The following is a 14,069-nucleotide window of genomic DNA, read 5'->3' on the forward strand; positions in this document are numbered from 1 at the left end:
TATATATATATATATATCTTGAAATATGATAAAAATTACAAAAGTATGCAAATTCATTAAATGTTCACCAATAAAATTAAATATTTTTGTAATTTTTATTTTATTTCAGGATACACAATCCTTTGACTATAGTCAAAGACACAATCGATCTCTAGTTTAGAACTTGGAGTGGAAAAAGAACAGACCTAAGGAGATACACAATTGTAAATTTTGAGGTTAGAAAACTGATGAAGTAAAGAGCCAATATCGAGTGTTAGGTAATACTGTTCAATACTGTTCTGATCATGGCAGGTGTACTCAAAAAGGTAATTTATCTGTGCATATAACAATGCATGCTATTAATTAAAAAATCATAACTGTATGGTGATCATACATTCTTTATTGTAAAAGTCAGTATTTTATTTCAGGTAGCTATCTTCCAGATTTAATAATTTTCTCCTCTTAAAACTCAATTTTATCCTTTAATAGTATTATGGGAAATGCCTTTCTAATTAGCATTTCAATATCTAATGTACTAATAAGCGAATTTTTATTATAAATTTTTATTATATGAAACTACTGAACAAATATAGTTTTATGCATGGACAATGTATCATATCAAACACAATAACAAAATTACAAAAACATCAAAATAAGTCATGATTGACTGAAAAGTAGCTTTTAACAATCAAATCTACAATTATTTTAATGTTATTTTGATATTACGATGACTTGTATTTTACTTGATATATTAAAAAAATTTTTAGAAATTAATGACTTTAGTAAACTTCTGACTGTCACAAATTGGTTCGAAAATATTTAGGGATAAAGTCCTAAAATTTTCAAGTGTATTCTTTTTTTTCTCTAAGGAAAAATTATCACCGTAATTACATTGACATATGTTTTTGCTGTATTTGATAATAATTTACTCTTGCCACTTAAAATTCATTTGTTAACATAAATGTCTTTTGTTTGCAGTCTACATATTTAACAGGATTAGCTGTTTGCAAGTATCCTCACCAAGATTTAATACCGTTGTACAAAAGAATTTTGAACGAGCTACAAAAGTTTCCGAAAGATTATATTTACCGGAAAGAGACAGAGGAAGTTGTCAAGGCTAGACTATCAATCATGCAAGAGGTGAATAATATTGAATAAGAAGTAATTATTCTATGTAATAATATTGGATGTCATCCTTTTAGCTGTCATAGTCCACATAAATATTCTATCCTCTTGGCATTCAATGAATACTAAAGTCAAAATAACGTAGTTGTATTGTCTTGTATATCCTAAAAGGAAAACTCCTATCATGTGTTGTTTCTGATCAAACATTACATTTACAGAATGAAAATATACAAGTTGCAGAAGATAAAATAAATAGTGGACAAGTGGAAGAGCTTATAATACAGGCAAGAAACGAGCTATCGCTGACGCAAAAAATGTTGCACTGGAAACCTTGGGAGAAATTAACGCAGGAAGCACCACCCAATCAGTGGACATGGCCGCCGCATAAATAATTTTAATTTGTTATTGATATTTGTACATAGTATATACTTAATTAAATGCAAATGAATAGAGAAAAAGCGCATTATACATAAGTACACTATATTAATGTGGCATATTGTTATTTAATAGATATTCCTTGCGACTCCAGTTATCTTTTAGTTTTGCAGAAAGTATGAAGAGCTATTTAAAAATATAATTGCAGATTTGGAAGCAAAATGAATAAATAAATCCTTAAAGTCTTCATCTCAAATTATGTCAGATATATTTTTTGGAAGGAATTAAAATATTTACCATTTTTTTAAATTTGTAATTTTTTTTTACAATTATGTCATAAATTTTATCATGTAGAACAACTGCAACCGTTTACTAATAAAAACATGTCTTTTGAAACTTATTTTACAAACTTCTTTTAATTCTACAAAGTTAACAGATTTATTTAAATTAATTCAATTATATCTCTTTGGAGTTGACTGTGAGTTATGTTTCAATTGTAACTGAGCACCGATCTAGAAACTTTCACCGATTATAAACTGTCCTTTTTTGCATTTAATATTTTTTAAATTATAACATGACAGCAATAGCATGAATTTTGATGATAAAGATTTTAAAATTATCAGCAAAAATTATGGCAAAAATTATCATATAATAAGGTATCAATTTGCCAATACAAATGTGGACTCAAAGACTATATTTATTTACAAGCAATAAGACGGACATTTTGATTTTGTTACCTGAAAAATTTCTGACTATCCAATTCACCGACTAGTATTCCATTTAAAGTAATAATTTGAATTTGATACCGCTAGCTGGTGCCACCATATAGTTTAATGTGTCAAACTACGGTTCTCTTTCTGACTTCAGCACACACAAATTGACATTATTTAAACAAACATTATTTTAAAAAAAGAAAAAATATACGCCAAGTATATTAAAAAAGGTATTAAATTCTTCTTAATCAAAAACGAACATGAAATAAATTATCCAAGTATTTCATTACGCTAGACACGTAAGATGGACCGAAAGTTGCTAAAATTATCAATTAGATGATGGTAAAGAAAAAACTTGGCGTGCCCGCGGTCGAATTAAAATGCAATATTCTAGAACCAGTGTATGATTCTATCGCAACATTCTGCAGATATACATAATATATGAAAACAACAATTCAACAAAGAAGAGATATTAATAATCGCTTACTAAACTTGTAAATTGTTATCTATAATCAACTAATATATTTAAATATATATTTTATTTACAACGCATCAATTATATTATTTTTGAGTATTTTTCATATCCCACAAGTTATATCATATTATATATTCTATTATCGAAAAAACGAATCGTACATTTTGGACTGTCGATGACAATGGTAACAACGACGTATCTGAAAAGTGACGTATCTGACGTGGAAATTGACAGATCCGGACTTTGCGATATTTCCGCTCGTAAGGTACGTAGAAAAAAGATAAAAGCACATTTATTATATAATTTAAGATTTAAGTAATTGCTATCGATTGAGCGTATATAGAACTTGATCAGTTCAGCCGTTATTGAGATCTGATCATCTCAATCCCTCGAAATTCTCAGATTCGCGTAAAGGAGGCACGGCAGTGTCGCTGCGCCTGGCTTAGCGCCGAGACACTAGCGTGTCTCTAAATATCTACCTATACTATATTATTGGCATCTCGCTCTTTACTCCTTTTATTCCTACATTTCTCTCGGCCTTAATAATCGTAAAACCGGCTGTTCGTTCCTCGGTATCGCGGTGGTCCGTCCGAATCGTTCGTTCGGATCGATCGTGATTGGGTTTTGCACACGACTAAGTGCACGACGAAAAAACGAGGGGCCCGAGGCACTGTAATTTCCTGATCGTCCACCGAAACCTGACACGGGCGGTCTCTCTGTCCGGTAAAGTGCACGTTGCGCACGACCACGCTCCCGATTATTATGAAATATAAAACATATGTTCTTCGATATCGACCTTAATAATCATTTAATTGCACTTTAAAAACGAGTAGCCCTTTAAAAACGACCATAAACAAGTTAATAACGTTTATCATTTTCGCATCGTGTCGAGAATGTATTCACTTGTGAGTGAAAGCGAGAGTACTTGATTTATCATTGACATTCGTAGAAAAAAATGAATTGATTTTACAAACGTTAAATTTAATTAGGAGTCGTTAGATTTTTTAGGAATTAAAGATGTATTTATCTCAATATAATTGGAGTAGAAAGGAGTAAGATGTCTTAATGGGAAATATACCCTATTATAAATATTACTCCGTTTTACTTTATATAAGTAGATTATTTGTCTCATTATTTTTTTTTTCAAATTGCATTTTTACGAATAGACTAGCCTAGGTAGCAAATTGACGTTATTTATGTTGTTATGACATCTTCGACAATTTGACGATATCAGAGAATGACAGTAGATAACATCAGCTACCAAGAAATTCATTATACAGTTAACAATGTATGTACAGTTTATATATATATTAATCGATAGCATATATTAAGATTAATATGCAATAAAAACTGTAATAATTTTTCAAATACTACTTACCATTAGATTTCATTAATATTTATATCATATTTAGAAATATTTAATAGATAGATCTGATAATTCTAATAAAAAGCCAGATAGCAAGTAGCTTTTGGTCACAAATCATAATATTTTTGTTGAATTAGCATAAATTATTATAATTGGTAAGTTAATTTCTTTGTCAAAATATATGATTCTTTCTGGAAGTATGGATTATGGATATAAGCATTTTTTAGTATCAGTTTTAATAATTATTTGATTGTAACTCATTAAAATTAATTAAACAAATTATGATGTTTGTTATTTCGTCGCATCAAAAAAGACAAAAACTAATTCTTATGCGAGTAGTAAAAACGAGAACGTCTAATTTGGTAAAACTATTTTGGCAAATCTTGCAATATAAAGTTTTTAATAATTTTTACAATTAAATTATATTTATATAGCTAAAATTCTTTTATCGAAAAAAAAAAAAAAACATTTATAAGTCTCACCATCAATTCAAGTTATCGTGATATCGAAATTACGACAAAATGAATCCAAAATAATTAAATTATAGAAATAAATCATTAAATGATGACTTTATGATTTACTTTGCCATTATTTAAACATTATCGTGACTTCGTGTTACTTCGAAGACAGACATTTTGTCATACTACAGCTTTCTTTCGTATTCGCGTCTTACTAATGGGCCAGCCCATTTTTCAGCCCAGTATGTAATTTTCTCTAGCAAGACATAATTAAAAGACATTCTTTCTCAATACAGGTTTAATTAACATCTGCTTGTATGAATATCCTCTTAAAATTGATTGACATATTAATAATATGTTATTTTTGTCGCATCGAAAATTGATTCATATACAAGTTATAGTATGTGTGGAAGCGAAAGCACTTAATAACTGCAAATTCGACGTCTGCAATAAAGAATATATATAATAATTTTGCCGAAGCCACATTTTATTAAGGATTATTAGATTTACAAGTAAAATATTTGTTATTATTATAATTAGAGCTAGCAAACAGATATTTTGACATATTTATTGCTCTATATAGATTATAAATTTGTATGTTACAATTGTTACGAATAAACTATATAGTGACGAGACATTTTCGACCTACAACGTCGAATTTTTTTTAGCAAATATGAATCACATTAGATATATCAGCATTTTACAAGTTATTTCGTTTTATTGACATTAAAAGATTGAGATGTATTGAATGTAAATAGTATCAAATCATGTTATTATATGTGTATAAATGGATCTTCTTTACAATTAATTTAATAATTTTCATAGCATGGCTTAATATATAAGTAGTTTCTAATTCAATAGTGAACAACAAAACACGATTTATTTAAATTATACTTTTCCGTCATGCGCGATTATGATGTAATCAAAAGTCAGCAGGCCATTAAGTGCAACTGCTATTAAAAAATCAAAAGATAGTGATCTTATAACTTTTTCTATATAGGAAAACGCAATAAGTGAAAATTTCACCTATTATCTCCAATGGCAAAAATTCCATTTTTTTCCCACGTTTTTCCTCAAAGAAAAAGAGTTACATGATCACTACTCTGATCTATAATTTCCATGTTTACCAGCTTCGTTTTGATTGGTCAGTTGCCAATACTCCCAATTTCCGAGCAATCTCAATTTTCAATCTAATAGTCTAATCTAATACATGGGAGTTAAGCCATGGTATAGAGACTAGAGAGAGAGTGGAGTTGAGCTCCGGGGCGCGCCGTGACCGGCTCGCCTCGCGTTATCAGTTCTCGTTTCCCGCGGAAGAGAGCCGTCCTTGCGTCCCCCTGAAAAAGTCGTGGCGCGCGAAGGATCCATGGGGCCCCAGGGGGAGAGGCTGATAGAGAAGAGCGAAATGGAAAAAGGTGTACCGTTCTCCACTACACGGCGAGAGAGGTAAACGAGCGGCATGGCTAAGCGGGGCGAGGCGGGGCGACCATCCCCCCTTCCCCCCCCCCCCCCCCAGGTCTACGCCGCCGGTTGCGCGGCGTCTGCGCGACTCGCACTCGCCCGTGAGACGCCGAAGCGACAGGTAGCGGTACACGTTCGTCGCGCACTCTGCCCTCTTCAACCTCCTTCCCCGCCTCGTGCGATGTAAACACGGCCCGCGTTCGGCAGGTGGTCGCAGGCTGCGGACGCGCGTGCCTACGGTACCGTTCATCCCGTCTGTCGAGAACGCGGAAGAATATCCGCGAGGGGAGAGCGGTCCTCGCGTCGCGTCGCGTTTGGCAATTGACAGTGATCGGCAGTGACAGTGCATGACATCCGTTGTCGTTCGCTCGCCGCTCGCCCGCGCGATCGCAAAGTGTATTTTCCTCTTTCTCTCTCGCGCTTCTACCGGACGGTGATAGTGATCTGCCGTGCTCCAGCCGCACGGACCTGGGTTGACGAGTTCGATTAGAGTGTCACACGTCGAGGAGAGGTAATTCCCTTCCTGAACGCAGTGCTTTTCATTCACCGTCCGAGGCAGCCCGGCGGCGACGAAAGTCATCCCACGTCGTGGGAAAAGGAGCAACATCGCGGGTTTATCGGTGAGTTGAATCACCGATTTTACGTTTTTTTTTTTCAAAGAGGATTGACAGGATCGGCTGATCGTTCGATATACGTTGAGTGCGTTCCACTTAACGTTCGCGATACTCGCATGCATGCATCATCATTTCGTTCTTGTTGTTGATGACAACTACACTCACGAGCATTGCGAACGTTAAGTGGAACGCACTCAATATCGGAGCAAGCTTCACGCGATAGGATTTAACCCTTTCGAATTGAATATCTTAAGCGGTTCATACTCGGTTCTTAGATATATTTCAGGAAGTCTTAAGTATTCTGTCATAAGATGTGAACTGATCTGAATTTTAAGGTTTGTGTTTTCTATTCCTGCACTATAGAACTCTTTTTCTCGCTTTCGCCAATTATCGAACATATATCTATCTCACTTTAAGTTTCAAAAAGTGTACACTATATAGAGCAGCAATAGAAAACAGATTCGTAATCCTCAACCTTTAATTCGTATAGTGACAGCTTTATTGTAGCAACGTTCCAAAAGTATTGCAGTAACTTTGTAAACGTTGCAGCAATGTTGTTAATTAAGCTTCTGTGCTGTGTATGGAATGTCAAACATCCCGATTTTAGTAAAAAGTCCTGCTAAAGTTGCTCACATTACGTACATACGTAGAAGAATGAAGCTAATATAAAGAACATTAATTGAACGATTGCTTAAATTAATTCATTGTCAATCGAGTCGATGTGTTGAAAATTATTTAGCGTCTATCGACGATAAAGAAGCTTTGTTTTATACAATTTTATTTTTTGATCAATTCAATTCTAGTTTATTTTATGTCCATTTCTATCAATGTCAATTAACTTCGATCTCGGCTTAATTAAGAACTAGAAAAAGATAAAAGTTAAATCAACATTAAAACTAATCTGGTATAAAAACGGGCATTAGATTTAAAAAAAAAAAAAAAAAAAACTTGACAGTAAAAGCGAAAATAATTAACGAAAATTTAAAGTACGCCACACTTGACATTTGTCGTTGACTGCAGTGATTGAAATTCAAAAGCACGTGTTTTTATTTTGTCGGATTATTTATTCCACATTCATTTAATGTTCTCCCCAGTAAAAGTCACTGTATCTCGATTCGAGACACGTTGGTACGTGGGTAGGCACATACGTTTCTAAATAACGAAAGGATTAAAACCTTAAAGCTCGGAAATAAATTATGCGCGCGCCGGCGTGAATGCATGAGTAATGCGTATTGAAATAACGCGATACACAATTAACATGCTATGCCACACGCGCGGCATTTACCCGGAATAATTTGAATAGACAAATTGTCGGTTATTCGAGTGCGCGTCATAATATACTTCGCCGCAGTGATTTATTTTCGCAGCGGTGGACGCGCGAATTTTTATTACCGTCATAATATTAGCGCACATCAAAACGACAGGATCGGTAGGCATTAATATTAATGTACAACACGTTCCTCTATTTATCTGCAGCTATTTACAAACACGAATGTTATTCACAAACGTTTATGTCTCACGAACCTGTTGCCATCGATATTATTTTCCAAGAAAAGTGTTTCGGATTTATTCAAGGTTTGGCTTTAAAATATAATACGGTGAATTTGAAAGACAATTTTAATAATAAAGAGTATCCTGCTAAATCGTTGCACACTGAGAAAAAAATGTTTAAGATTTATGACTATAATTGTACAGTAAAAAATTTATTAGTTGTTTTATTTTGATAATCGTTTTCGGAACCAACTATATATTTTTAATGTATGTATAGAATTATAAATATAATTACTAACATTATAAAATAATAACTACAAAACTAGAGTTCTTAATCATAATTATTTTTATTTTTTATATAATACGATTTCTAACGTTATTTCTAATCTTATTTGCTCGATTATTGATTGTTTCAACTTGTTATTGTTATTGCTGCGCAATTTAATGAGCGTTAATTAAATATGTTTTTATAATTATTTTACTATACAATTATGATCTTAAACACCAAACACTTTTCTCTCAATGCAACCATCAGTTTCATGATTAAAATGTGATATTTTAATAGAAAAACGTTACATATTTTTATTTCCTGTGAAATTTAAAAAATGTTGGACGCAATTCTCGAATCAACAAAATATCCACGTTCGTTTGGAAAATAAAACAATCGAAAGGGTTCAATTTAGTGCGTGTTTTTCAAGGAATTAATCTCGGAGAAAATTAAATCTAGATATTCAATGTTGCATCGAATCCTTCAGTTTATAATTGCGAAAAATAGGTTGTGAGTCGTGACCAATTTCGTCGAGAAAATTGCGGCATTCGCACGTGCAATGGGCACGTGTAGGTTCGTTGACACGGCGAGCGGGCTGCACGCCCTATTTCCATTCGTATACCTTCGCCACATGTAGTATCATATACTTGTGAGAGCGCAGGTGATATCTATAATACACACGTCCCGAGTCCGCCACGATTAGTTTTTGACTGTCTCGCGTGACGTTAACCTGCTTTTGAAACATTGTATCACGATTTACGTTCTCATCTAGTTAATCAGGTTAATATCCATCGGATAGTTCGCGTTAAATTTACTCTTTAAATAGACGTAAGTTAAATAGATGTAGGAACACATTCATTACATTTTATAGATAGAATGTCTCTTTCGTATTTCATTCAACAAAATCATTCGTTTTGATCATACGTGTAATAAACAGACTGTATTTTCCTTGAGCTTACATCTTTATAATGTTAAATCGTCCCCAGTTTTTGAGTTATTTTTAATTATTTCTACACTGAGAAAAAATTGACTAAATTAATTCAATTCGCCTTTATTTCTTACGTTCGAGAATGTTACGCACTTAAGTCGCAAATATAATAAATATGTTTGTAAATATATACATTCTTTTGAAGAAATAAAAGCGAACTAAATTATTTTAGTCAAATGAACAATTTTTGGTGAATTATGATGAATCGCCCTAATTTTTTTAAATTATGCTGCCGAAAAGGAAAAAGTCGAAGAAAAAACAAAGCAGAAAGAATGAACAAGGATAAGTGAAAAAAGGGAAAAGGAATGCGAAGTCCAGGCGATCCTCGCGATCCGCTGCCAAGTCATTGATCGTTCACGGTGACTATAAATCCCGAAACGTAGATCGGCAGCCCATCGGATCCGCGTTTAGTTATGGCTGTGCTCGTTATACGCACTAAGTTCGCCATGTGCATCTCGCACATATATACGCACGAGCGCCAGATACAGACGTACACGACGATATCGCGTGCGAACGTGCGTGCGTGCATGGTTAAGGAATGCATCGAGAATTTTCATTGCGCGTGATCCGGATTTTTCATGGCTGCGTCGGTAGCGTCGCCGCTTAGGTGAAAATTAATAGTTGTTTACCTATAATAATTCCCCAGGTGATCAACCTCTGCGAGAAGACAGTTACTGCGACCATATTGCGTTATACAGGAATGCACGTTTGGATTATCGTTGTGATTTACGGGCCTTTAAACGTGGGAAAGTCGCCGCTTCTTTCATTTAGGCTAACGATCGATTTAACCTCCACAAAGATATTCGCACTCAAAAGAGATAGCAGCTTTAGAATTTGTTTTCAAAGGTCCAATAAAACGTTTGTCCGCAGTTTATCTTGAAGAATCTTATTATCATTATAGTTAATCGATTATTAAATCGCTAGTAACTGCCGCGGATTATTGCGGATTTTTTTTTATCAATATTACGGCAGCTAAATTGCTGCAAAAAGTTTCCTAAATTTCTTTGAACTTTTGAAGCTTTTTGTGTCTGAATTATTGCGATTGGCAATTTAGAGAAAAGAACGAGAGGTTCACAGTTAAAGATTATAGACTTGAATTAACAATGATTTATCAGTTTAATCTTTGAATTTAAATCTTACATTAAGATTAATTTTTTGATTGAAAATGAATAAACGAGAAAATACCGATTATATCAATCAGAATTTTAATTATCTCAATGTATAATAGATTCCATTTTCAGAATTCTAATTAAAGTATAACCGCAGTCGCTTTTTCCAGTGTAGAATTTAATCTTAGAATGCAGAATCAAGAATATTTACGCGAATCTCCTCGAAACTATTCTATTTAAAATATAATTACTCGACTATAGAACTTTATATCGAATATATAGTAGAATTACTTTGCAAATCTGGTCAAGTTTTTTCGTGTCTTTTTGTAGCTCTTTCACGGCGCGAAAGACAGGCGATCGCGATTATATTTCCAGCAAAAAGAATAGTCGCACGGCGGACGATATTTTCTTAGACGGAAAACAATGCCGGACGGAGATGAGCGCATCTTTCCGCTTGCAGCCAAATACAATACACGATTTTTACGAGCACCGGTCGGTGGAGATGTTATAGCTTTCGTGGTATAACCGAACGAGAAGTAGTCAGACGGACAGCTGAAAAGTTTCGCATGGCTATATGAGATTCCCTGTTGCAAGGCACGCCTATAAATGTCGTATTCTGCTGCGACTTACTGCGTCTTTCGGAGTGTCGTTTCCTTCTCTTCGCCGCATTCTGCGAATTTTCCACTCGGCATTTATTTCCCTGCACGTACTCGCCGAAGTGGCGATAAATTAAGTCGGAAGTATTCTTGCTCCCTGTTACTAGTCAATTATCTTCCTCTGACAGGTAGCCTGTTCAATCCTCCTAAGCTGATAGGGTAGGTCTATTGAATCCACGTTATAAATCTTCTTTGTAAAAAATGTGAAACACACACAATTTAATTTTCTGTTAAGTATATACGTCTTCAAATTGGATAATTCTTGTATTTGCTGAAGTCTTTGAAGTTGAATCTCACTCTAAAGAATAAAAATTATGTCAATCTTGTAAAAAAGTGGCTCATTTTCAGTCTTTAAGAGCGAGATTTCACTCTTCACGGTGAGATTCACTCTATAAAAGTTCTAGAGAGTACTTATTAAAATAAATTGTACTTACTTAGTACTCTTTCTTTTTAACGAATTTGTCATTTTGAAAATTAGTGTCTTGGAATTAATTCGTACCTTTTAATTTTAGAAATTAATTAATCTTTTGATTAATATAAATTAAAAGGATTTTACAAACTCAATGTCAGTAACTACGTTAGGTACAGAGATTTTGATGTCTACTCCGGCGGGTTTTTGGGATAATTCGCAATAAATTTCCACTGCGATATCTCATGAAATTGTTATATACTTCAATTCTCCGTATAAGAATTGGACTTGAAAAAGTCACTTTTGATTGATATTCGTCATGTTTTGATAATTTCTGAGAGAGACAGAGAGAGAGAGAGAAACAGAGAAATGTACAGAAAACAGATAGAAGTAGAAAGAAATAGTAAATGTAGACGTCCTTTTCTTACCGATTTTGTTGAAACTATATTATTGTGCATATAAAACTGCGGTTCATATCCAGATTCTTATTAGAGGGTCTCTAGTCCGATTCGCCGATTATTTGGCGGAACCGTGCCGCCGCGGAAACGATGCGCGGATCTGCGATCTCTGGTCGACAGAGTATGGAAAATGACCGCGGAAAGGTAGCCCCTCCGCATTGGTAGAACGTTAACGTGCCGTGACGTTGCCCCGTTAGAATACTCGGCGGCGGCCTACCATCGCGTCCGTGCGCCGATCGTGAACTTTATTTGCACTCCTCCCGTCGTGCCGAATCCGCATCGCGCCCTCCACATCTCTGTCGGTCGGTCGGTCGGCCGCGCGATAGCCATCTTTTTCACGAAGTTACGGTACCTGCCGTGTTCTCTCGCCGAAATTCATCTTCTCAGCCCCCTCCTACCTCTTCCTCCCGAAAAATTCATTACTCGTACTCACGAGTGTCCTTTTTCACACCTTGCCTAATTTAGCAGACGTGAGTTAACGCAGCATAACGCAGACGTCATGCGACGGTGCTTTCGTCGGAATGCTATACCCTGTCAGATATATCAAAGGAGCATGATAATCTTTCAGTTAAATAGTATTTTGTTATTTTTAACTTTCACATCTGTGTCAAAATGTACCTACATTAATCTGGTTCATTTCAAAGTAAACATCGTCTAAGTGTATTAACGCATATACTTATTGTTAGTAAATAATAAATAAAATTTATAGGTATATATATATATTTTTTTTTTTTCAATAGTTTAATTTTATTGTTTAGTCAAATTAACGACAGATCGGGCAAAAGCAGTAATGACTCAAAAATAACTCAAATTAGGTAATAATTTTTGACATTACAAATTCAACGGCAGATGTTTTTTTTATGTACATTGCACGTATACTGTTGTCTTGTAATTACGCTCGTATTGTATTACGTGAAGAAGGTTACTTGTACATTAATCACCTTATCATATCGTGCGTCTTACTCGTTCGTCTTGTGAAATTGTATGTATAATTCTTCATTTTAGTCGAAAGCGATTTGATTATTCCTGATATTCAAAGTTTACGCATGCCTGAGAGGCGTCATAAATCCAGATAGCGTGAATCAATATAATAAATCAATGGGTAATAAACCGCGCTTCGTGAATTCACCGCGTTTATAAATATACCGGTTAACGTCAGAATTAATTGGATACATGGAGAACGTAGCGATGTAGGTACGATTATAGATTCGTGAACGACACGAAATGAATTCGTGGAGCATCCTAAGATGCCGCATAGCGGTGGTGCTGGAGGATGGCTCGGGGGGGTTAAAGGTGAGGTGAAAATTGAATTGCGAATGAAACGTGTTGGAGAATATTTAAGAGAATTGGGACAATGACTGTGACACGCTGGAATTCTCGAGAAACCGAACCTGAATGAATATTTGAATGGTAAATTATAGTAAGGTGTCGTGCGCGCATCAAGTGTGTGTATATATACGGTCGAATAAATGGCGACCTGCTGTGTTCTCATCATCCGACTTTTATGTATTGACGACGAGAACCTGACTCTAGTTGTACACCCAAGGTGATATTTTTTAAAAATTAGCTACGCGTTTCATAATCAAGAAATTGATGGCACGATTGGTTGACTTGCTTATTGTGTAGCTTTTACATGTTACGATCTATCGACGTAACATTACTTTGATAAAAAAAATGTTACGTAATACTGACGGTGTCATTTAAATATAATAAGTTATATATTGACTTGGGGTATATTGCTTTCTTGTTTCAAAAGTGCATAAAAAAATTGAGTCCCTCCCCCCCAAAAAGGGAAAAATTATTTTTAACTTGACAAAAATTATTAATCAAAAGATGGTAAAAATAATATATTCTTAACATGATCAATATCATTTTTATCGCCTTCGTTTCACAAAATCACCTTTTTTGAATTTTTCTTAAAACTGTAAATTTTTTAATGTAACAAATAAAGTTTTTAAACGTAATAACATTTTTTAATTACCAATAATTGTGTGTGACAATTTTTTATAAAATGAGTTAGTATTTTTAATGACTGATAAAGTAACGTTTTCTTAACTTGTTTCTGGTAGTAGTAATTCTAAATAATTTTTAGTTGTATTATACTTTTGAATGAAGCGGCATGGC

At 34.3% G+C, this 14,069-nt stretch overlaps 2 protein-coding genes across 2 annotated transcripts in view; both read left to right on the forward strand.

The window, feature by feature from the left end:
* The first annotated feature begins 221 nt into the window (after positions 1–221).
* Positions 222–1,587, forward strand: ND-13B (NADH dehydrogenase (ubiquinone) subunit ND-13B). Its single transcript, XM_018546739.1, has 3 exons — positions 222–305; positions 958–1,119; positions 1,323–1,587. The coding sequence occupies exons 1-3, from the start codon at positions 285–287 to the stop codon at positions 1,494–1,496; spliced, it is 357 nt and encodes a 118-aa protein (XP_018402241.1). The 5' UTR covers positions 222–284; the 3' UTR covers positions 1,497–1,587.
* Positions 1,588–6,372: 4,785 nt separating this feature from the next.
* LOC108779338 (uncharacterized) overlaps positions 6,373–14,069 on the forward strand; it is a 99,805-nt gene continuing 92,108 nt past the window's right edge. The window contains exon 1 of the mRNA XM_018546733.1: positions 6,373–6,572. The gene's annotated coding sequence lies outside the window, so the exon portion shown is untranslated. The remainder of the gene's footprint in view (positions 6,573–14,069) is intronic.

The sequence above is a fragment of the Cyphomyrmex costatus genome, unplaced genomic scaffold (genome assembly GCF_001594065.2).
Source record: "Cyphomyrmex costatus isolate MS0001 unplaced genomic scaffold, Ccosl1.0 scaffold583, whole genome shotgun sequence".
Lineage (NCBI taxonomy): Eukaryota > Metazoa > Arthropoda > Insecta > Hymenoptera > Formicidae > Cyphomyrmex > Cyphomyrmex costatus.

What these genes read in the sequence shown, in the direction of transcription:
- ND-13B (XM_018546739.1), top strand. Translation starts at nt 285, where the DNA reads ATGGCAGGTGTACTCAAAAAG. An exon ending in TGGCAGGTGTACTCAAAAAG is followed by an intron (nt 306 to 957) that starts GTAATTTATCTG and finishes TTTTGTTTGCAG; the next exon opens with TCTACATATTTAACAGGATT. An exon ending in GACTATCAATCATGCAAGAG is followed by an intron (nt 1,120 to 1,322) that starts GTGAATAATATT and finishes TTACATTTACAG; the next exon opens with AATGAAAATATACAAGTTGC.